The sequence below is a fragment of the Leptopilina boulardi genome, unplaced genomic scaffold, assembly GCF_019393585.1.
Source record: "Leptopilina boulardi isolate dan_hultmark-lab unplaced genomic scaffold, ZJU_Lbou_2.1 LbouV2_112, whole genome shotgun sequence".
Taxonomy (NCBI): domain Eukaryota; kingdom Metazoa; phylum Arthropoda; class Insecta; order Hymenoptera; family Figitidae; genus Leptopilina; species Leptopilina boulardi.
In genome coordinates, this window is record NW_026137655.1 from 3051770 (window position 1) to 3075870 (window position 24101).

The following is a 24101-nucleotide window of genomic DNA, read 5'->3' on the forward strand; positions in this document are numbered from 1 at the left end:
AAAACTCTCACGTAGATAATAAGAAACTATAGCAATTGATATTTGAATATCTTATAACGTAAAAAAATTTATCTCGATACATTTATCTCTTTCGACAAAATTAGAACGCTTTTAGCGTAGATGGAAAATTTAATGAAACTTGAATCTTTTTGACTTCTTTAGAAGTTTTAAATGCTTTGAATTACAAAAGTGTTTTTCTTGTACTGTATTCGATGAATTTTAATGTATAGCATTAAAATTTACAACTATAAATGTACTTTATTAAAATACGAATTAGTTTCTGGTCAGCGTACAGACTAACCATTTTTAGTTATTTTTTACTTTATTTAGTAAATTTAAAAAGTGGACTTTTTTCAAAGTTTCGCATTAAATGAACCATAAGTGTGATAAAGAAATTTTTTATTAACACAGAGAAAAATTTGTTTGATTCAAACTTAATTTTCTATTTTATTAGAATAAAATTTGTTAAATACAAGCAAATATTTTAGAAGCTAATAAAATATATAATTTTTATAATTGAATCAAACAACAAACTTTCTTACCAAATATTTTTTTTTAGTTTCGTATTTTTTGAGTTTTTACTTTTTTTGTAACGGGAACAACATTTATTTCGTTTTTATTTTGTATTCTACTTTTTATTGTTTTATTATTGTTATACTCGAAATAAAGCCAGAAATTGTCATTTCAAACGTAAAATGTTTTTTTTACACGCAAAGTAAATTCTTTATTTAAGAAAGTATATTTGAATAAAACAAAAATTAACTTTTTGTTTTAAGAAATTTTTCTTATATAAACAGAATAATTTACTTTGTTTAAAAAAAATGTTTACTATTTTTGATTCACGAGACATTTCTTGCTTGATTGCTAAATTTATTTATAAATATGAAACGTGTGAGAATTATTTATGTAAATATTTTTATCTATACAACTTTTTTAGAATATAGATATAAAATTTTTCGCAGAAATTTAAGATTTCAAAACGTAAAAAATAATTTTTACCTGTTGTAAATATTATACTTTTTTTCTTTTTTCTTTTCTCAATTTGTAAAATTTTTCTGTACATTTTTATTTTGCTTTAATTTTTAAATACTCTTAGTGCTGTGAAGTTTTTATGGATTTTTTTTTGTAACTGAATTTGAATATTTTGCTTCAAATTAATTTATATTGTTTAATAAAATAATCTGCACAGCTGTTCAAGTTATATTAAACAAAAAGAAAAAAATAGTGAGCGTTTCGGCTTTTCTAAAATATTAAAAACTTATCAATTATTTAATAACACAATTATTAATGAATTAATAATTATGTATTAAAACTTAAAATGCTTACTACTTTTTTTTCTAAGAAATTTTACGCTAGAATTGATCAGGAAAAGTACTAGTTTCAATTAACTAATTGCATAATTAAAAAAAAATGTGTCATAATAATAATAATAGCTCTATAGTCACGTCGAAAGTTTTTAATTATTTAAATTTAATTAACTTAAACTTAATGGAAACCTTTTTCTGTTCAGTTCTATAAAGTATAATTTTTTAAGTCGAAAATTTACAATAATTTAATTGTAAACTAAAAATCGCAGATTTATATTATACAATAATTAAATATATATTTAATTTATATATACGTAATAACGTATATTGTTGTGTTAAAAAAAAGAAACGTTGTGAAAACTCTCATAAATCGTACGAACAAATAATGATGAAGCCAGCCGAGGCAATTTTGAAAAAAATTTATTTTGTTGATAGTGCTATATAAGAATTTTTTATTTATTTAAGTATATACATATTATATAAAAATATGTACCTATTAAAATAAAAATTGAAAAATGAAATAACAGAGCAGACTGAGCTCTGTTTCAAGAGCACGTAATGTCATGTATTGTTGTGTAGAATTATATTCAAACTGTGAGATTAAAAGTATACCTTGTGAATTCTAAAGGAAGTCTATTTCGATTAACTCTTTTAATATCCATACACAAATCCATAAATAAATTATGTATGTGAAGAGGCAGCATATATGCAATAATTATACTTGTCAATGAACTTTTAGTTGAAAATGCAATAATGTATTGAGAGCATCGCCAATACATGTTTAAAAACATCAATAATTTATTAATGTTTAAAAGTAGAACGGAATATTATTTATGAAGTTTGCTTTCTCACGTACATTGGAAATAGATCCATATTATGCCTATTACTGGAACATACTTTTTCTTCAATGTTGAGAAAGTTTTTTCAAAGCCAATATCACTTAATTGAAAAATAATTTTGCAAAAATGTAATTTTTGCTATTTTTTTATTTTATTATTTTTATTATTATACAATAATAATACAAGAAAAAAATATTTTGTACATTATAAAATATTTATTTCTTGTATTTTAAATAATCGATCTATTAAACTCTTAAGTGCCGATGGCAAAAATTTTACGAACAAAATCTTTCGCACTTAAAGGCACTTAAGGGATTAATGAATATAATATTCTGCAGATTATGAAAAGGCAATTTTAATTTCCATAGAATTTTTTAATTCCATTTTTTTCAGTTTTAATAAACAATTTACAAGTTTATTAAATTTGTTGAGGGTAAATTAAAGGACATTAAAATTTATTTTTTTCTTAATTTCAAAAGAAAGTATTCAATTACATCTGTTGCAAAAATATTCTTGACAAGTTTCTAATATATACTATATAAATAGAAAAAGAAAATGTAGAAATTTTGTAAAATTATTTCTGCATTTTAAATGATTTATTTTTATTTGAGATTTTTATAAATATAAAATGTATATACATATGTAAATATACAAAAAGTAATAATCTGCTGATGAATAATATATATAATTAATAACGACATATTTTTTTTATATTATATTTTTAATGATGGCATATTATTAATTCTCATCGCACTAATATAGAGATTGAGAGAAGAAAGGAACTACCGGAAACTTAATGTCGGAAATGCTGTCAATGTTTCTTGTCATCAGTAGCAGCGTGACCATGATCGCCACAACTAACGGGTGAGTACATCGATATATATTATTTGCATATGAACTTGATACATTATTCATTTACAAATGGAGAAAATTGATACATATATACGAAAAGTCGAGAGTCGAATACCATGTTTGGTATATTTCGATTAGATGATACTTTCTTGGAAATAGTTCAAGTTTTATTTTTTAAATTCTTTTTTTTTTTATTGAAAATAAACGATATAGTGAAAAATCAAGATAAAGACATTTAAAGTTTGCGAGATATATTAGACGAAAAAAAAAACATTTAAGACGATCACGAAACCTTTTAACTGCGTACAATCTTGTAAAAACTTCCTTCTTTAAAGATTATTGACAGGCTGGTCAATTGTTCGAAGCTTTGAAAATAAAAATCGAAACTAATGGTAGTTTTATAATTACAAATTGGTAGCTAACATTTTACTGATTGATATTATAAATTTTACAGATTGAAATCTTGAATTTAATTTTAGAGAATAATTTCAATAATTGCCAATTCTAAAAATGATTTTTAGAATATATTATAATTCTAAACAGTGATTTTTTTATTATTTATTTAAGGGCTATATGCCTGTTTATTACTAAAATAAATAAATAAAATTATACATTTTTTTACAATATTATATATATTATTGTGGATTAATTGAATTCGATAAATAACAAATATAATGACTTCAAATGTCATAATATTCAAAATAAATAAATTTTTTACAATATGGACACATCCTCGGGGGATTTAATAACATATGTATCTCGTGAGTGGTCTTTTCCTCTTTCTGCTTTTTGCATCCGGTTCACAATACTGTACTTTATTCCTCTAATTACTTAATATTTAAAACCACCAGACTCTAGATTCTCTCTGATTCTTGACCCCTTGTGCGCGCTTTTATGCATATATATAGTATATATGAAAGTCTGTTGCAAATAAAACCTTTTTAATTGTTGATGTTATCTAAAAGAAGTTATGAAGTGAAATTTACTGTTTATTAAACTTTAATCTTGTAAAATTAAGGGTAATATATTTATTTATTAATGAGGATAATTAAACTTTTGTATAAATAGCCTTTATCTCTTAATGAGTTTGTATTCAGTTTTTGTTTTCAGAGATTTCAAGTATAACAGTATATTAAATGGGGAAATTATTACGGATATATGAATTATAATAATTATTGTCGAAAAAAAATGCAAAGATTTTCCTTTTATTATTATTTTTAGATTATTTTTTTATTAGATAATTGAAAAGTTTTGTTTATTATCCTCATTCTTTATTTTTTTCTTGTTTTTTAATTCATTTACAGTTTTTATTTCTTTTTTATTATTTAAAATTGTTTATTAAAATTTAAGTAATTTTTAAAATTAGTTTAATAATTATTAAGGCTTTATTTACAGCTTTCAATTTTTTATTTAGGAATCAGAAATGGGAGATTGTGAGAATATTCCATATTTCAAAAAATTTAGATAGATTCGATTTATATTTCAAAAAAAGATTTATCTGAAACAACGAAAGGTTTCACTGAAATAGCAATCACTGAAAAAAAATTTATTTGATTCAAATAATAGACTATTATCAAATATTTACTTCAACTAAATAATTTTTATTTGAATTAAGTAAACTGTATTTGAACCAATAATTATTGTATTTTAAATAAATACCATTTAATTGACTCAAATAATAATTATTTGATACAAATAAATATTTATTTGATAATAGTCAAGTAATTGATTATTTGAATCATGTAAATGTTTTTTCAGTGTAGTGAAACCTTTCGCTGTTTCAGATGAAGTTCTTTCTGTAACGCATGTTACAATTATCCTATAATAAATTATTTCGAAAAAATCAGTCAAATTAGGTAACATTTTTTACTAATCCAATAAGTTGTCAGTTCCACTCTCTAAATTTTAATTTAAAAAGTAACTAATTGTTAGTACAATTTTTTGTTTCAGCAATTAGTGAAAAATAACTAATTATTACTAAAAACCGCTAAAAACTGAAAATTGTCAAATTTCACTAATTAAAATTAATTAATTGAACTAATAATTTTTAACTAAATTATTAGTAGAAAAATTACTACTTGAGTCAGTGACTTTTTGTTTCCAGTTATTTTTTACCTGATTAAAATTTAGAGAGCATAATATCTTTATTGCAATTCATCTTTGGAATTATAATTTGAAGCAAATTTAAATTAATGGAGTTATAAATAATTGTCCCCCATCTAAAACTAGAAATATGCGATGGGTCAACAAATTTCAATTAAATAAGAGAAAATCATATTATCCCGCGTCAATCCTTTGAATCTACACCGCACATAGAGAATTCAAATCACGCAATATGTCTGTTTCCTCAAATCGAGAGAACTTAATTTACACCCATAATATTGTCCCATGTCCCATAGGATTATATGGGGGAGTAACATTGCTCGGAGGCATATAACGGTGCGAATCCTCACTTTTGGATAGAGCAGCAGCGGCAGCAGCAGCGGCGCATACATGAAATGGCTGGTCTCGCAGGTCGACCCCCCTTCCCCCTCAACGAGTCATGTGCGCGGGGCAATCGATATCGCGGGGTTCGCGGGGTGTATAGGAGAGCATTAGACGGAGAAGGATGAAGTCGTGGGATTTGCTGTTGGGGTAAAATGGGCGAGTTGAAAAGAGAGAAACGACAACGACGAAGGAGAAAGAGTACACGCGACGTTCGCGTCCGCGTACACGAGCGCCGGTGTGGTGTGTATTTTATTCTTTTCTCGTTCTCTTGCAGAGAAAAGTAGCCAGCTCGCGTAATTTCACATCCCGAGTACACGGTTCGCAGTGTGACCTCTCCCCCGAGGTGTCATTGCCTTCGGGGGATTTTCGATTCGTGTTATATATATATATATATTTAGGGTGAATCCGCCCTAAAATACATATGTACCACCATAGGTACGCGAATCATACACGCAACGATGTGAAAAACTCCATTGAAAAGGCCCCGAGATGAACTTAAACGATCTCAAGTCGTCCCTTGTCCAGCGGGACTTATAATACATACATATTGGTGAGTGAACACCATATAGAAAAACCCGTAGAGTTTCTCGTAGATGAAAGAACGAGGGAGTAAACGAGAGAGAGAGAGAGCGAAAGAGAGAGAGAAAGAGAAAGAGTGAGGAAAACCATGGGGACGAAAACAGGGATAGGAACCTTTTCTGGATATAAAGAGGGGGTGGGACACAAAAGTGTAGCTCTGACCTTAAAGTGGAGACCATAAACCATGGGGTGAACATGTACTCCCAAAAGTCATAAAATACAAAATATTATGTGACGCTTAATACAATTTTATGAAACTACACTGACTTACTGACAGCAATGTTGTGCAGTTTTTCAATTAGTAATAAATTCTTATTCTTTCTCTATATGCGAGTAAACATTTTTCATACATTGCACTTGATTGTTATCTGTTCGTCATTTTTTATTTTTTCGAAAACTTTCCCCGTTGTAGTCGTAACGGAAAAAAGTAATTACTTTTTTTTTTATTGGTTATAATTAATAATTTTAATTAATTAATTAGCAATTCCGTGATCCTTTTAGAAAGCGATTCAATTTTTTGAATGTTATTAAAAAATGAATTTTTTTATATAAAAATCACTATCGTATAATTAATATTAACTAATTATTAAATTTAATTTGCGGCTAGTCAATTTGATTTAAAGCATTTTTACTACTAATAAAATTAGCACTTAAAAAAGTTTATTTACCTCACATATTAGTAATCTCTATAAATTTCCGTTATTTTATATTTAATATTTGACAAATATTTTATTTATTCACTTCTTTTCGTATAAATAACTTATTTATAAATAAATTAATTTCCTTTTATCTTTACTGAAGAACAAAATATGATGATTAATAAATTATTGATTTATTCATAATGTCATAAACGTTTATTATTAATTTATGACATAAAATCTCAATATATTTGCATATAAAATAGAGAAAGAGTAGGAAAAAAAATTGTAATTAGAAAAAACGAACCAAATGGGTAATTTTGGCAAAATTAGTAAAAATGAGCACACACTGTAGCTATATGTATTCCTCATGTGTGAGCAAATGTGCATGAACTTTTTCACAAAACTTTGCACTTTAACGTTTTCTCTAAATATATACGCAGAAATGAACTTCACCTGGATTACTGATGGTAATGCACTCCAATTCATCTCGTATAATTCCTTTGTCAAGCCAGAAATCAATTAAATTCATTCATTCTTGCTATAGTACACTTCATATTTACAAATCGTACGTTGCAACAAATTGGAGAAATTAATTCCATTTTTTTCGGTATTTCTCAGTAAAGTCAAAAAGATATTTTTTAATTACAAAAATAATAATTCGTAATTATAAAAAATTCAATAGATATTAGTACACCAAAAAAATAGGAAAAAAAATAATACACTGGAACTCGAGTTATTGAGACGCATTGATCCGGTATGTGTCTCAATAACAAGAGTTCCAGTGTACTCCAAAAATATAAAATATTTTAATTTTGACAAATGGAACCCATACGGTCGTGAAATACTAAAAAAAAATCTTTCTTGAATCTTCTTAATAATAAAACTCAATCGAAGAGGAAACTTCTTTTTTCCCTCTTTCAAAAAAATGAATAAGAATATTCCTATTCGTGAAAGGCTTTAAAAGGAACTTTTATGAGATTTATTTTTCCAAAGAATGTTTTGTATATCTCAATTTTGCTAAAATTGAATATAATAATAATCGAATATGAAATATTTGGAATAATTAAATGACATAATACTATACAAAATTGCACATTATAATTGCATGACATACCACATGTAATTAAATGAAATACCATAATAAGGAATAAAATACCACGTATTATAATTATATAAAGAAAAATCATATATGATTTCATAAATAAAATGAAATACAATGTAATTTAAAATAAGCGTGATAAAGATAGAGGTCTTGTTTATGGAGTAAAAAAATTTTTGGCATTCAGGGAAGATTTGAGAGAGTGTGACTATATAGAGGAGTGAAGTGAACATGGAATGTTATGAAGTCAAAGGAAGTATGTCGGCTATATCATAAAACAAAGCAAGCCCTTTCAGGGCACCCTCTTTGGGTTCGGCCCTGAGAAAGGACGGTTACCATGACTACACTCCCCTGTCAGCATCGCCGATCCTTAGCGATACTCAACGTTGCTACTTGACTCGGAGGGTACATTCTGTTCTCGAGAACCGTTGTCGACAACGAAAAAGAACGGTCTTTCGTTCCTGGACAACATCTTCTTGCACCCTTATATATACAAGTATATACATATACCCAGTCTCAACAGTTTACACGCTCATTGCAACAAAAAAAAGAAATATCCTTTGCCTCGCACCTTTCCTTTTTTAAAAAAAGGTGCGAGAACGCGTAAAATTCCCCGAGATGTATTTTTGTATTTACCACTTTTTAGCATTGTACAAGAATATTATTCAGAATTTAATTTTTTGTTCCATACTTGAGAACATTAATTTTTACTTGATTTTTGAAAATTATTTACTTGAAACAAAAATTTTTTTTTGATTAAACCAAACTATTTTTTTGGTGCATATTTCTCAAAACTAGTATTAATTAAATATACCCAAAATTATTAAAACTACCATTGTTTCGATTTAGTAATTACTATTTTTTTAGTTCAATTTATTATTATATAAAAATATTTTTGATAGGCATAGTACATTTCTTCATTTGGATAATTTTCTGATCTCTGCAGTTTCATTAGTTTGTAAGATGAGCGCGTTTGAAACATTTATAAGAAGCATTTCTTAAAATACATAATCCTTAAAAACCTTTTCAAGAAAGCGGTTTCATTTTTGACTAATGACTAAATGAGCCCCTGTTTATAAACATAACCTAATAATACCGTCACGCCTCTTCAGGTAGGCAGTATAGTTACCCTGGTAACATACAAGAGTAAGAGAGACAAACCTATTTTCTGTCTCTTCTACTCTAATTGCTACCTGAACAGGTAGCTATATTGTGATTTAACCACGCCTTAAAAATACTTTTCTTTTTAAATCCTGGCTCTTATTTACCAAATCTCTTAATTAAAGAGGAAAATGTGTGAGAATTTTTATTCCCTCAAAAAGAGAATAAAACCTTATTTAATATTTTTTGTTAGGATAAAGAATTTGTTTTTAATAAAAAAGATATTGGTAATTTTATTTGTTTTAGAGGAATTTTCTTCTACAAATAAAATTTAAAATCGTGAAACATGAAGGTATGAAATTTTCAAGTGTGTATTTTTATAAATGGTACCGCAGATCCTTGATGGTCAAAATGCAGTTTTCGTATAACTCGCTCTACAGGTTCTGATCCCCTCTCTCCTTTTGTAAAACGTCCTTGCCCTTGGCGCCGCATCCCCTTGTGACCGACCTTGATCATCTCATAAGCCTGTTGTCCAAACAATACATGCTAATCTACCGTGAATTCATGTACCCTTAAAACTTTAAAATGGTCCACTCGAAATACATAGTCCCTCAAAAGACCAGTGGAGATAACTCTGATGATGCTAAACCACTGTGTGTGTGTGTGTGTGTGGTGTCCTATAACAGAAGTGCTTTAGATCTTATATGGGTGATAATGTTTTTTGGTCCACTTAAGTCATTTAAAATCAGAAAAGTTTCTCCTCTCGACACGAAAAACAAGATATTCTGATATTATCTACACTTAAGGTTTGTCTTCGTCGATATAGTTCCCTAGATGAGTTAAATATTCCAGAAAATAAAAACTATTTTTTACGTAATCTTTGCAATAGTATTTTTCCATAGCAGAAAATTTATTAGGTATTTTTGTCGCAGTTATATAATTTTTCTTTGATTTAGAAAATTTTCTCTCGATTTATAGAAACCTTCAATTTTTTAATTCAAAGATAATTTTTATAAAAACAATTTTCTCTAAACTGAAAAAGGAAACAATTTTTTTGATTCGAAAAATGTGTATAGAATTTTCAATTTTTGAATATTTTATGCAAAAAAAAAAATTTATAAATAAAATATAGTTATGAGCGGTTAAATTTACATGTCAAAAAATATTACCAAAACGTACGGTGATCACGATTGCTGCTGTTGCATCAGGTGCTTGAAACAAAAATATCAAAGTACTTTATGTAAATTATAGTTATGGCTTTCGTCGGTATACCGCAGAATTGTTATTTAAAAAAAAAAAAAAAATTCACAAAATAACCTTCTCGATTTTTTTTCGTTTTTCGTTGCTAAATAAAAAATAGAAAATCCCAAAACAGGATCTAAAATCTTTAAAAGAATTTTTTATTCTTATCAAAGTGTAAAGAAAATCTAGACAAATATCACAGGTCTTTGAAATTACACATGTATCAAAATAATCTTGAAAAGTAAATTTTCCAAAATTTTGAAATAGATTTCTTATAAAAAAACAATTTCAAGATAGTGTGTTGTATTTTCAAACTCCAATACTCTGCAATTAGGTAAAATATTTGCATAAAAGAAAATAAAGTAGCATTTAGTTTTCATGGAAACTTTTTTACTTTTAGTATATATTTATATATATGAATAGTTTGAATTTTAAATATATATCTCTATATACATGGAAGTTGAAAAGTAAATATTTTCTTTATAAAAAGGTCCTACACCATTGGCTTTTGCTGGTTTAACGAGTTGAGTAGGTTTTTGAGAGGTAAATTACTAGACTAAAGAGCAATGGATATAGAGTGCGACTTAATGCCTCCTTTTAAAAGCTCTAAAACGGGTTTGGGTTTTGCCGTCAGCTCACCAGTGAAATAAAATTAAGTAATCGGTATCGTTCTCTGTTCGCGTTTTAAAAGCAATGCCAAGATGTTCTCGCTTTGTAAACACATGACGTCTATATAGTCCTACTAAAGAAATTAGCGTCAATTCTTCTAAATAAACTAAATCAAATGAATACTCTTGCGCGGTCAATATAATAATTGAAACTAAATGATGTCATTGCCTCACATTTTTTTATTCTAATTTCCTCGCATTCAATTTCGAAATTAATATTTTATTATCATTATTCTCATTAATTTTTTTCAAAGGATCAAATCCAAAATATAAATTTTTATAAAATAATAATTGATTATTTAATAGAATAATTATTATTAAAGAAAATGTACTATTTATGGAAGTATTGTTTCTCTATGGAATATTCTATTAATAATCTTTTAATACTCGCTCGAATACTCGTTTACATATACATTCTATACAGGATATCCCTAAAGATATCTTTAGAACTTCCGCTGAGCTTTCACAAGATGCTCTGACACTAATTAATGAAAAAACTATTTTAACCAAATTAACGCTGACGTAATGAAGAAATTTTGTCATCTTAATTATTTACAATTAATGAACTCATATTTTATTGACATATAAAAATGAATATTTCTAAAGTTTTGAAAAATTAAATTAATTTGTTTAGTTTTTATTTATTCTTGTTATGTAATTTAAAAATAACAATTGTTTATTATCTAATAATTATTATTTAATTCAATACAAATCTTTTATTCAGTAATACTACAGTATTATTGCTTCACATTCTTTTGTTTCTAATAACATTAAAATAAATTGTTTTTGTATTTAAATTAAAATATTAAAATTAAAACATTAAAACATTAAAATTAAAATATTAAAATAAAAAATTTAAACAAAAATTAATATAATTAATAATTTTTATAAATAAAGAAAAAAAATTCTTTACAATGTCATTCAGAATTTCAGGAATATTGAGTAATGTTTGTATATGTATAACGGATTACATCTCTCGAGAATAAAACGTCATACCTTTAAAGATAAAATTTCTTTACCTTTTTTACTATACGTAGGTTTTCATATTGTAACAAAAACTTTCATATATTTCATTATAATGAAAAAGTAAAGTGAAAAGAGTCAATCAATCAAATTTTAAATTAAATTCAGAATCACACAAATAATTAGAGAAAAATTCCAAATTTTTTATAATTTATAATAAAACATATTAAATAAATAAAATTTATTAAAATAGAATTTTTTAAATAATAAATATATGTAATTTTTTAGAAATAATTAAATTTAAATAAACTTTATAAATTTAATACAGTCAATATATATATAAATAGAAGGAAAAAATAATAAAACTAAAAAAGATAATGAATAAAAGGCAATTAAAAAGAAGATAGCGCATAAAAGATAATAAAAAAAAGATAATAAATACAAGATAATAATAAATAAAATGAGATAATAAATAATAAAAATAAAAGGGCTTTGACAGGGTGATCGTATGGACGAAGGGTACGAGGGGAAGTACAGGGATAGGAGAAAGCCGGGTGGTGGGGATTATTGTGTAGTGGAGGTTGGCAGCACTAGCAGGCGGCAGTGCTACGCGAGAGATCGTCGAATCGCGTCTCTTTGTATAAGTTATTTTTCAAGTTTTCTTCTCATATATTGAATGTTTTTTTAACGGTTTGTGTCAATTTTTCCAAGTTAAACTACTTGTATCCTGGTGAAATGATTGAAAACATTAATTTTTGGTGTAAATTGTGTAATATGTATTTATAATTCTTCCATGATCAGTCTTGTAACCGCCAAGAGTAAGCGGATTTTGCATAGGAAAAAAGTTATGGTGTGCGGGACTTGTGCGCGATTTAGGTGATATTGGCATTCGAGTGGTATGGTGTTTACGATCTTTTGTTGTGCCCCTGACGACGCCAATTTTTGGAGTTCCAGACATATTATCGAGAATTCGCCATGAGACGAATTAGTGGTAAGCGACCTTAACCTTAACGGAGATCAACAATTATTTTTTGTCTTGTGTTTTTGGAGTAGCCTTGTTCGCGTGTGTTTTTTTTGTGTTTGTTGAGAGAGCTATTGCGAATGAATGTATATATGCAAAGTGGAATAATTGATGAGGTTTCGATAATAAAAAAAGGGTCAATTTGACTGTGTGTGGTGTATGTATATATATATATATATATTTGTCGGTGCCACGCCATCATGTTCTGAAGAATCATACTGTAAACAAACGACCCACTGTTTGTCAGTCAGTGCCAATGGATTGGAATTGGAAAAAAAAAGTTTTAATGGTTTAAATTCCAACTTTAAAGTGCTAGGCAAGCTCTTTAACTTTGAATTTACAACTCGGTAAGAAAGCCTTCAAGGCAAATCCTGTTCGGGATGAAATGATCTTTTGTTCTTATGGTTGTTGGAGCCATATAACCCGTGAGCTTTTAATTTTTAAATTTCACTCCTCTTGACAGTTTGTAATTTATTTTGTTTCGAGATTGGCTTGTTTTTGCTCTCTATTATTTCTTTTTTGGTATAAAAAAATTTGTATAAATTGTGGGAAACAAAAGAAAATATTGGTAAATTTAATTGACTTTAAAAAGTTAGGTTAGGATATAGCTTTATTTTTAATTTAGATTACATATTAAATAAATTAATTGCATTTTAATTAAAATTCCAATTTTTAAGTTTATACAAAGCTACATAACCTAAAAATCTATTTTTAATGCTTCAAAATAAAATCTTTTTCGATTGAAATTGTTATTACAAACATTGCATTTGTGATGTAAATAAAAGTTTTTATTAGAACTTAACGTAAAGGAAGCAATATTTTATTTTTGACTCTCATTCACTTGAATAGTTTACAAATATAAATTTTGTTTCAATGAAACATCCAGAGATAGAGAGACTGAAATTAGAAAACACAAACAAAACCGGAAGTCATAATTTACTGAATATTTAGAGCATATATTTGTCCGTATGTTGCACGTAATTAAATTTAAAATCTGTTTAATTAGTGTAATTAAATTTATTTAAATAAATCCACAACATAAGCAAAAAATGATTTCTACAGCTTCTGGTGTATATATTCTTTTTTCTGATGATACAATCTAAGGAATATTTTGTTGCGTTTCATAAATAATTATGTAAATATAGGCGATAAGAAATTCTTGGTAGATACATTGCGATATTGCTTAGGAGATCCTATGGGCTTTTGTGGAAGTCAACTACAAGATAGTCGATCCATTTACAGGGGTTGTCCTTATGTTCAGTTCAGGTTTGCGATGCGAGCAATGTGCGTTAGCTTTCTACTCGATTTGCTTTACTTCTAAGAAACTATTCCACGACCTAGCGAAGCGAGTCGTTCTTTGATGGCCTCTTGTATTCCTCTCAACGACTTTATGTTGGGCCTAATGGTGTATGGAACTTATTTTTTTTCCTCCTTGGGCTCGTCTTACACTTGTCACGTTTGTAATTTTCTCGCTTATTACAGACCAGCACACATAAGCCGATATTAGGTCTTCTCTAGAGAGAGAGAGATAAGACTTCGTAAAGTCGATAGAAAAGAAGCCCACGATATGGGGTTAGTTACTTCTTTGTTATGGCAAGCAAGGGTCGAAAACCTGATTAATGATTTTTATCAAAGCCGCACCACCCACAGTGATAACAATTAGAGTTTGATGATAAAATCCTTTTAAATAGCGGCGGCCCTCAATTTTGCGATTGAGTCTAAAAATAATAATCGTTTTAGATTTTTTATTTATTACTGCCAACAGATAATGTCAATATAATAGCTGTACATCTTTAAAAATTTTTAATTAATGACAAAAATAAAAATTTCGATCAAAGTTGTTTTTTTTTAATATAAAAAATTGAATACCATTTTGTTCCAAACAGACTTCAACAGTATTTAGTAGATTGATAACCTTTTTGTTGTCACTGTTTTCGAATGAGAGAATCCAATATTTCATTGAGATTAAAAGCCGCTAAAGTAAATTTAATTTCTGCTCAAATACAAATCTATAGAGGCGGAATAAAACACAAATTGCAGTTTTTGTTTAATCGTTGTACGATCGAGTTTATTTTGAAATTAATTTCGAATTGTATATTAAATAAAATCAATCGGAAAGAAAGGTCAGGAAAAAACTAAATTTGGAATCTAATAATAGTATTCATATCGATGAGAACCATCTTGAAATGACTAGGCGAATTCTAAACTTATGTCAGAGACTACTAAACAACTACTGTATAGGAATTTATACAACTTCTGAATCAAAAATATATTTTGACTTCTTTTTAAACTAAAAATTTTAGTTCTGTCTTTCGCGTTTGTAATCTCGAATTCAGGTGAAGAATTATCTGTCAAGTTCCTCGTTAGGCCCTAGGCATCTTTTCAATTACTGAAGACTTACTACTTCTATGCTGGACAATCGCCCCTAAAGTGCCGTATTAGGAGAACAGACTCATAAAATCTTGTGTGTCTTCGAACTGCCCGGAACTATCCAATAGAGAGAGAGAAGGAAATAGTCGCCAGGCTTCTTTAGCAATAAAGCATAAACCGTAGAAAGTCGTTGAGATAATACCTTTTATCCAGAGGAGGGTTGTCTTAAGGTCGAATCGAATCCCAAGATTTGGGTTGGGAATTCTTAAATCTCGACGGAAGCTCCAAGGTCGTAATCCAAAAGAATTTTCTCTTCACTTTTTTATTTTGCTCTTTTTAATCATTTTTACTTTCTGTAGGAAATAAAATTCCATCAAAGTTAGAGTTATTTGGCAAAGTTATAGTTTTATACGATACAGTAAAGAATGATGGCCTTAGGTATTTTCTAAAAACTTGATTGTTTTTTTTTTATTGAAGGTTTTCAATTTAAATGCAATTTTAATCTAGAACAAGACTTTTTCTTACGAGCACTTTTAGAAAAGCGCAATCACGTTGCAAAATCAGCAGAACTTGACTTGAGAGCTTGGACCAAACCCAACGACAAACTAGATGAAAATCGCTCTGATGAACTGTAGTAAGCTAGTTATTGTAAAATGTATATATATTTGTGGCGCCGAACCTTGAAACCAGAGTGTAATTAGCAACGATTAATTCGCCTCGTTATCGTTAATCCACGTCGCTCAGAGCAAAGCGCAAGGCCGATCGAGTCGTTCGTTTGGGTCCCTCCTTTTCCTTTTTCTTCTTATCCGAACTACAATCATTTCAATGCATTTGCTGTCGACCGTCAGCTCGCAAATACGTAGAAGCGCCAGCTTCTGAAAAATCGTCTCCAGTTACGTGTTATTCGAGAAGATGCGTAAAAATCTCTTCAAAACCCTCGTTTTACCGTTTTATTACGCCGCTGAAAATGGGCCAGCAGCACTCGGCAGTTTCTCATGTTTCTGTGTATAATAAATAAAAGTTTGTAAATAGAAAGTTGAAAAATTCATAAGTGTATCAGTACTATAATTGTTGATCCCAACATTTTGTTATTGTAGTTAAAATCTAATTTCTGCTTATTTTTTATTTCGAATAAATCCGAATAGTAAAATTCAACGTCTTATAAATAACCTTAAAAATGGTATATCTTTTATAATCTTTTTAAAGTTTCAGACATATACTCTATAGAGTGGGTAGCAACACAAGTATTCTGCCCACACATTGTCTTTTAAAGGTACCATCTAATGTGCGCCAAAATGTAATGATTTATCACAAAAGATCTCTCTAGACTGTAATATTCTTAGTTTGTTTTCTTCCTTTCGTTCTTGATTGTAATTTTTGTCGTATATATGATTAGTTCTTCTTTGCTTTGGCTTTTTGTGTTTTACTACTACCTCCTTTATGATTTCAAAGGATTTATGCAAACTTAGACAAAGAAAAGGGAGTCTTTTAGATCTCCTTGATGTTGTCGACACAAAGTGCATTTGGTCTCTTGATGCCGTATAAGAAAGGGTAGCAAAGTCGATTTTATCGATCCGACTTTGCGCCTGTCACAATTTATTTGAGCAAAAACAACGAATAGTCGCGCGCGTAAAGGACGTCGAGGCATCGGTATCTTGAGTTTATTCGTGCGTGAACACATATTTCACGCGATGCAGATGCATATTATATCAGTTCTATATCCGCGCACGATCTTTACACGACGAGACACCTAAGCAGTGTGAATAATTTCATATCTTAAAAGGCGCAAAGAAATCAAACCCACACGTCATATATATATGTTTCTGGCTTTTAAAGAATTTACAAAAATATTCTCTCTTGATGCAAATGCAAACCAGTAATAAATTGTTATTATTTATATACAAAGTTCTTTGAAGTAATAACCAAACCAGAAATTTAACGCGCTGTTCTTTTGCGAAAGAATGTTTGGAGTTAACTCAACCATTTAATAAGAAAATATAAAGTTGAACAAAACGATTTGAGAAATTAACTTGGGAGAGACAAAGGTAGTTTGTCCTAGGTTTCGAGATAACAATGGTCAATAAGTTTTGGAGAAACTGCCAACCCGAAATTGTAATCGCAGTTGTGAAATTCGAGACGCCTTTTGCACGTAAAGAGTTTTTATGTGGCTCCCTCACATACATATGTGTGTATACGAATGCGAACTGCAGTCGACGAAACAAAGGTCGAGGTAAATCGTTGCGGAAACATGTGGAGGTATGCGAAGGTCGAACTTCCATCGAACCCTCCATTTCTATTCGCTCGATAATACACAGGTTAAAAACATTCAACTTTTCTATTTTTCTATTAAGATTTCTTCAACTTTCTGCATCCCACTTTGAGAAGACGAGTTTTTAAAACGATTTCTTCGAACTGATTTAGAATTTTGATTTAGGTTAACCAGATTTCAAAACCAGAAATTTTAACCTTTTATATAGTAATTTTGTAGATAGCAATTTTCGATGAATGAGAGACTTCCTTTCAGTTTACGGTTAATTAAAACAAAGGCAGTAGGTTCCAGATAGTTTGGAAAATTTTATATACATATATTCATCAGAGTATGCAAAAGAGCACATGTGCTTTTACTCATATTGCTCCCTAAGGATCCTTAAGCACTTAAAAGTTCCTTCAACTATATATGCAGAGCTGTTATCCAAAACAATGAGTCTGTGGATCGATGAGGGCAATGATTTTGATTCGTTCCCCTTTAATCTTGAATGCGGGTTACGCAAGTATGCCTTCTAGGCGTACTCAATTTAACGCGGGTTCTCGCCTCTAATATATCTCGAATATGTAGTCTAATCCTTGGTTTTTATGGTGGTGGGCGCGACCTTGAAAAGGCATATCGCTCTTTGTCCAATATGATGCCACAAAAGAACCAACGATATGTTGAGACGAAGATTCAACGAATGCACAAGGGACTTGTTGGCCAGAACTATCAGGGAATGCATATGTGTGCAGATTGTGTATATACACACATGTGGCGCACCCTAAAATTCTGGTTCCCTCGCCCCACGTATAGTATATGTATACCTTTTAGTTTGTGCCACAGAATGGTGCGCTTGTATAGATTTAGACAAAGAAACTCTGAAACAAGTATCCCCAAAGCCCCATAAATCTTGGGTGAAAGTTCACATTTTAATTTCCCAAGGATCAAAAGATGGTAATGTAAAACGAATTTGTTTTCGGAATATTTATGCACACACTGATTCTTTATATAAAGAAGTTCAAGATCTATTTGAATAGTAGATAAAAAAAAAGAAATACGATATCTTCTTCTTTTGCAAAACAAATATATTAGTACTTGTTATTTCAAAGGGATCATGTTTTCTTTATAAATTTTTGATATTATTGACATTTAGGGCATCTAATGTAACGATTGATTTCGATAAAGACCAGTTTCAAGAGTGTAGCTTTAAAGTGAGTTTAATCGTGTGTAGTTTGGTTTCTTCCGCAAATGATACATGCGATAGATAATAAGATGAAGCCCAATGCTTACAAAGATTTACATAAAATGAGGTACAATAAGACTCGATCAATTACGATTGCTGCCGCTTGATAAACACGAAAACAAGATCAGATTTGTAATGCTTTTTAAGTATGTAGAACGGAAAATTTCACTAAAAATTTTAAAAACACATTGAATTTTGTGAATATAAAAAAAATGATGTATATAATAATAAAAAATTAAACAAGAAGAAAAAGGATTGTTGGAAATTTTACACATGACGAGAGTTTGCATAATCGGAATTAACTATTGCAACTAAATCTCATTAGTTAGACATGTTTAACTCATTAACTATTTTACTATTAGATCTCTGAGCTAGAGGAGAAAGGCATATAAAAAGTAAAGTCAATGTATAAGTAATATTTCATAAACGAATATAACAAAACTTTCTTTTTGTAATAAAGAGTAGGCAATACTTCAAATAAATTGTATAAAAGTTTTCACTCTCAAAACCCTATTAACCATTTCCGTTGACTAGAATCATTTTTTTTTCTAATCTTCTCTCTAATTATCGTCGAAATTGATCTGCACTGTATCGAACATTCTTTTATTATTCTCGAGGTTGTTGCGTAAGCCTATTGTACACACAGTATGGTGCGTATATTTGTAATTTAACAACGTCGAGCGAGATAAAAGTCGGCATTAGAAGGTCAAATACACACAGAAAGTCTTTACTGATGTTTCATATATATGTATATGGGTATATAAAGAAGACAAGTCCATAGATAGTAAAGATGCAGTAAAGTCATTTGCGCGAGCGGTTAAGATACATACCTCTCGGGATCACGATCTCACCAACGTCACGCGACTTTTTAAGGTCGCAGATAAGGACAGGACAACCGTTATTTTGCGTTCGAAGATCCCGTATATACCTCTTCATCTCGTTCGAGCCGTTTCTGTCTTGACTTGACACAACTCGATTTTCTGATTATGGGGACTTGAGACTCATTTTTCATTTTTCATAAAAGTGGTATCTCTCTTTTTTTCTCTTTTTTTTCCGTGCGTCCTTTTCAGTTTTCCTTGTGGTTAGGCCTTGGCTTTGGTCACCAGGGGATATGAAGATTGCGAGGGTGGAGAAAGAGAGATGAGACGCGCTATTTTTCCGCCAGGTAATTTGAGCGCATGCCACGTTATCCGAAACGGAGAGAGAGGACAACGATGCCGGGGCCAAAACGTGGCAACGTGGTCCTCTCTTGTCGAGTCAACTACAGTCCGTACTAAAAACATTTCCGCCACACGTTTCATATAGCGCGCGCCAACAGTTCTTCTTTGCAGTCTGCATCATCTGTACCACTTTGTAATCATGCTTTCCACTGAAGTCGTTAATTAGTACACTTTTTTTCGTCAGACTAAGCAAGTAAATGAGCATATGACCTCTTCTGGTAAGGTCATGTTCAGCTGATAAATCATCTATTTAACTCGTTTCCATTTGGGTTCCTTGGCAGAATGTTAGCTGAAAAAAACAAATTTTGGTTTATCTTTTTGACGTCTGGTACATTCTGTTAATTAATCATCATTTTTGTTATTACATTAGATTTTGATATTAGCCATACCACAGTACAATGTATGACAGTATGTCATATATGAAAATAAATGATTTTTATTTGATGGAGATTTAGAACATTGCCATTGTTCTAGGTATAATTGAGCACGACCGTAAAAAGCAAGCTATTCTTACATCCACTTTCTCAATGGCATTGTGGTTGAGCGTTCTTGTAACAGTTACGAAGCTCTTTGTAAAATACGCAAGAGTTAAACGTTGTTTTAATAAGGGAACACGAGACAAAACTAGGAACAAAGAGAGGCTTTCGTTCCTATTTACAATGTATATTTTTTTATTATATTCACAGTGCTCACGGACATCGACCCTTTATTTAACTATTTATTAACAAAAAAATAAATTTCTTCTTAAATCTCAGATCATGTTCTCAAATTTATGATAAAGCGTATATTTTAATTTAATAACGAATATAATTAATTTTCTCTCATAATTTCGCAATTATTGAGTGCAAACTATTTTAATTAATATTGACTTCTTACTAATGTGTTGTAATCTCGTGAAAGAGATCTTGAATTAAATGCTAAAGACCAATCACAGATTATTTTGAAAAATTATTCATGTTTAAATAAGTACCTATATAAATATTTATTGATCATGTTTGAGTATAAATCAAGATTGAATTTAAGACATACGTGTATAAAGATTATTATATGTGCTCCAATATTTTTTTATTAAAAAAAAGAGATGAAAGAAAATTAATCGAGATGTACCGACAGTATTTCGAAATTAATTTTTATGATCCTTTGAGATGTGGCAACGTGGCACGTATTTGGAACGAAAAAATCTTGATCGCGGAGAGAATATTGCTTCCCTCTTTCTTGTGGGTGCGCTTCCGCTTCTCATATTCCCTTATTTTCAACGCATTTTCAGAACCATAATGCATTTCAATTCTCTAATACGATTCAGTTTTGAAGATGGCACGAACTCTTGTACTCCAATTTTCTATATATGAAATGGTGAACGAATCATGAATGCAATGGCTTTCATTCTTCAATATATTGAAATTCAATTTTTTAAAGTCTTTATGTAAACTATAGATTTTTTACAAGAAAATTTTTTTATTAGATTTTCAATGTTTTCTTCAAGAATTTGTTGCGCTTGTTATTCACGAGTTGTGGAAGGATTTTTCATTGAGAAGTCGATTAACCCATTTATCCGATCGTTGGATTGGTTCCTCTTGATCGTAATAATCTTCTTTACTTTGCCAATAACCTCGTTCTCAACAAATGCAATACGCGCTTATTAATCCGGGAAAACTAATGTAAATTTCTTGCTAACTTATTACATTTAAAAATCGAAGGACGCCGCTAATGGATTAAAACTTATAATTCAATGTGCAAATACTTTCCCTCATGTGCTTTTTCCACTTGACCGCATCCAAGTACCGCGATATATGTGTGTTTGTATAATACGGTGTGAATAAGGAATCAACATCTGTTTTTAACATGGGAAAATTAGTGAAAGTTATATATCGAGATAGGATTATTAGCAGGAAAATAGTGTTCATTGATTAGGGAAAGTTCTCTCCGTCTCTATTGGGGAAGTAGTAGAATTCAACTTTTGCGGAAAGACTTCTTAGTTTCATCCTCATTGGTTTTTAAATACTTTTATATTTTTCCAATCTTGCATACAAATATTGGATATTTAAAAGAAAACTGGTTGTTAACAATAGTAGCTGCTATAACAATAGTTTGAAATAATTTTAAAAATTTGTCATGGTAACAACCTGAATATTGGATAAAGGAATGGTCTTTAAAATTTTGTGGAAAAAAACTTCGACTTCCTGCTGGACATATCTTAAAGAACGAACGTGACTTTATACTAAATAATTGTATTTTGTGTTAATATGTTACGGAGAAGGCACTCCTTATTATACACACTAATTATTTCTTTTCTTGTTGTGTGCGCGCACGTTGTGAGATAAGTTGAAGTGTCCATTCTTCCGACAAACGAAGAGGTTTTAAGTCTTCACATGAAAAATGCTTCGTACAAAAGTCACGGGAAAGCTTCCGGAGCAGAAAAGAAAAGAGGATAAGAAAAATAGTCACATATATGAGCTCCTGAGGGGAATCGATACTTTGCATTTAAATGCTGGGGTAATAAAAGAGAATCCTCAAATGGTTAAGTGCAGCATATACGTCTGATAAAACTAAATTACTTTACGAAAATTGAAACCTCGCAATAATGACAGGGCAACTCATTAGGTCTTTAGTTTTAGATTTTAACGACTTCATTCCAATGTTTTTTTTTTTTTTTGCTAATTAAATTATTTTCTGGAAATAATTTATTATGTCAGTTAAAAGAGAAATGAAAGTATAAAAGAGAGAAATCTATCTGAATGACAACAAATTAAGGCAGAAAACGAGTAAACAGAATCTAATGTGAGAATCAGATAGTCATCTTTCTTTACTGTGTGTTTGTATACCGATACATGATTCCATCATTCTTCAATGCAAATTTTTTTCTTTTATTTCTTACAAAGGAGTTAGTACAAACGACCTTGAACTTTTGAAATATGGAAATTTTAACCTTCAGCATAATATAAAATATGAGTGCGACATTATCAACCGGAAGATGTTTTAGCAATACAGGTGTTCGGTAAATATGGTCATTACCTCTAGGTGTTTTGGTTAAAGAGAGAAAATATAGCAGCGAAATGGCAATTACCTCGTAAATCATTCCAGGGAGACATTTTGAATCGATATGGGATCTGGATTGGTCTTTATTGCAGCGGGTGGTAGTGGTGGTAGGGTTAGGACTTGCGGGAGAGGACATTGACTCCTATTTGGACGTAATCGAAGAAGGCGGAAGACCCTTCCGTATATGCTAATCGCAACTTTATTGGGAAATGTACGTTGGATTGATTTTTTTTCTTCTTATATTTTCTCTATATGCTATATATAGAGACAGCTTTTCATCTTTGTCAGTCTTGTCTCTAATATATGTGTAATTCTAAGATGCTGTTATCATTTGCACAAACCATTTATTCAATGAAACACGAAACGATGCGCGTCTGTCCGTAAATAGTTTGAATCATTCTATATCCAGTATGATTCACTTTTCATGGTATGTAAAAATAAGCGGATAGCGCGTGCAGCTTGATTATCTTTTCATTTCGAAACCTTACAAATATATATATCTTTCTGTGAATCTTTTGGAATTTCAAATCCCGGTGTGTTACGATGTTAAAATAATTGGTTTCTATTCATCATGATAATAAATTGTTCGCATCAGTGTGATTGTTGGAGAGACTTAAATTTATTGTGTATTACAAAGGGAGCTAAATTTTCATTAGGAAAAATTGTATTTCTAGGGTTAAATAAAACTTGAAGTGTTGTCTTAACACTGATTCTGGTGCTAAAATTATCTACGACATATATATAAAGTCTCGGACGTGATTTATATTTTTCCTCGAGACCTTTAGATCTTAAACCTAGTGGACTTTGGAATTAGTTTTTCAAACGGATGACTAATTATACAGATAGTTCATGTTTAACTAATTGATTTTAGAATTTCCTAAGGCATTTTTTCAATAATGTCTTTTAAATAAATTTAATGATTATTTAAGTTTTTTATAAAAATAAGTATTTCTGTATGGAGTAAAAATAAATCTAATATTAAATCACCGATCCATAAGTATAATCCACTTTTAGAATAGAGTATTGAACATCCGATTCAATTTATAAGAAAGATTGACTCGTGAACCAATTTGTCGAAAGTCTTTATGGGGCTCAACGCATCCGGGATTTATCAAAAGAAGGGTGGAGAATGTAATGAATATGACTAATATTTCAGATCAATTTATATATTTGAATTAGCAATAG

At 29.7% G+C, this 24101-nt stretch overlaps 1 protein-coding gene across 5 annotated transcripts in view; it reads left to right on the plus strand.

Moving 5' to 3' along the window:
* The window catches only part of LOC127280843 (caskin-1), an 88259-nt gene that overhangs the window by 2418 nt on the left and 61740 nt on the right, over window positions 1–24101 (plus strand). The window contains exon 1 of one of the 5 annotated variants that reach the window (XM_051304197.1): window positions 2937–3010. The exons of 1 other annotated variant lie outside the window; for it this stretch is intronic. Coding sequence is in view for 2 of the 4 variants with exons in the window: in XM_051304157.1 (XP_051160114.1) it covers window positions 12754–12769 (16 nt within the window). In the remaining 2 variants the exon portion in view is untranslated. Of the gene's footprint in view, window positions 1–2936; window positions 3011–5610; window positions 6036–12359; window positions 12770–24101 lie in introns of those variants that run through there. 3 more of the 5 variants (XM_051304181.1, XM_051304157.1, XM_051304164.1) reach the window with 3 other exon arrangements.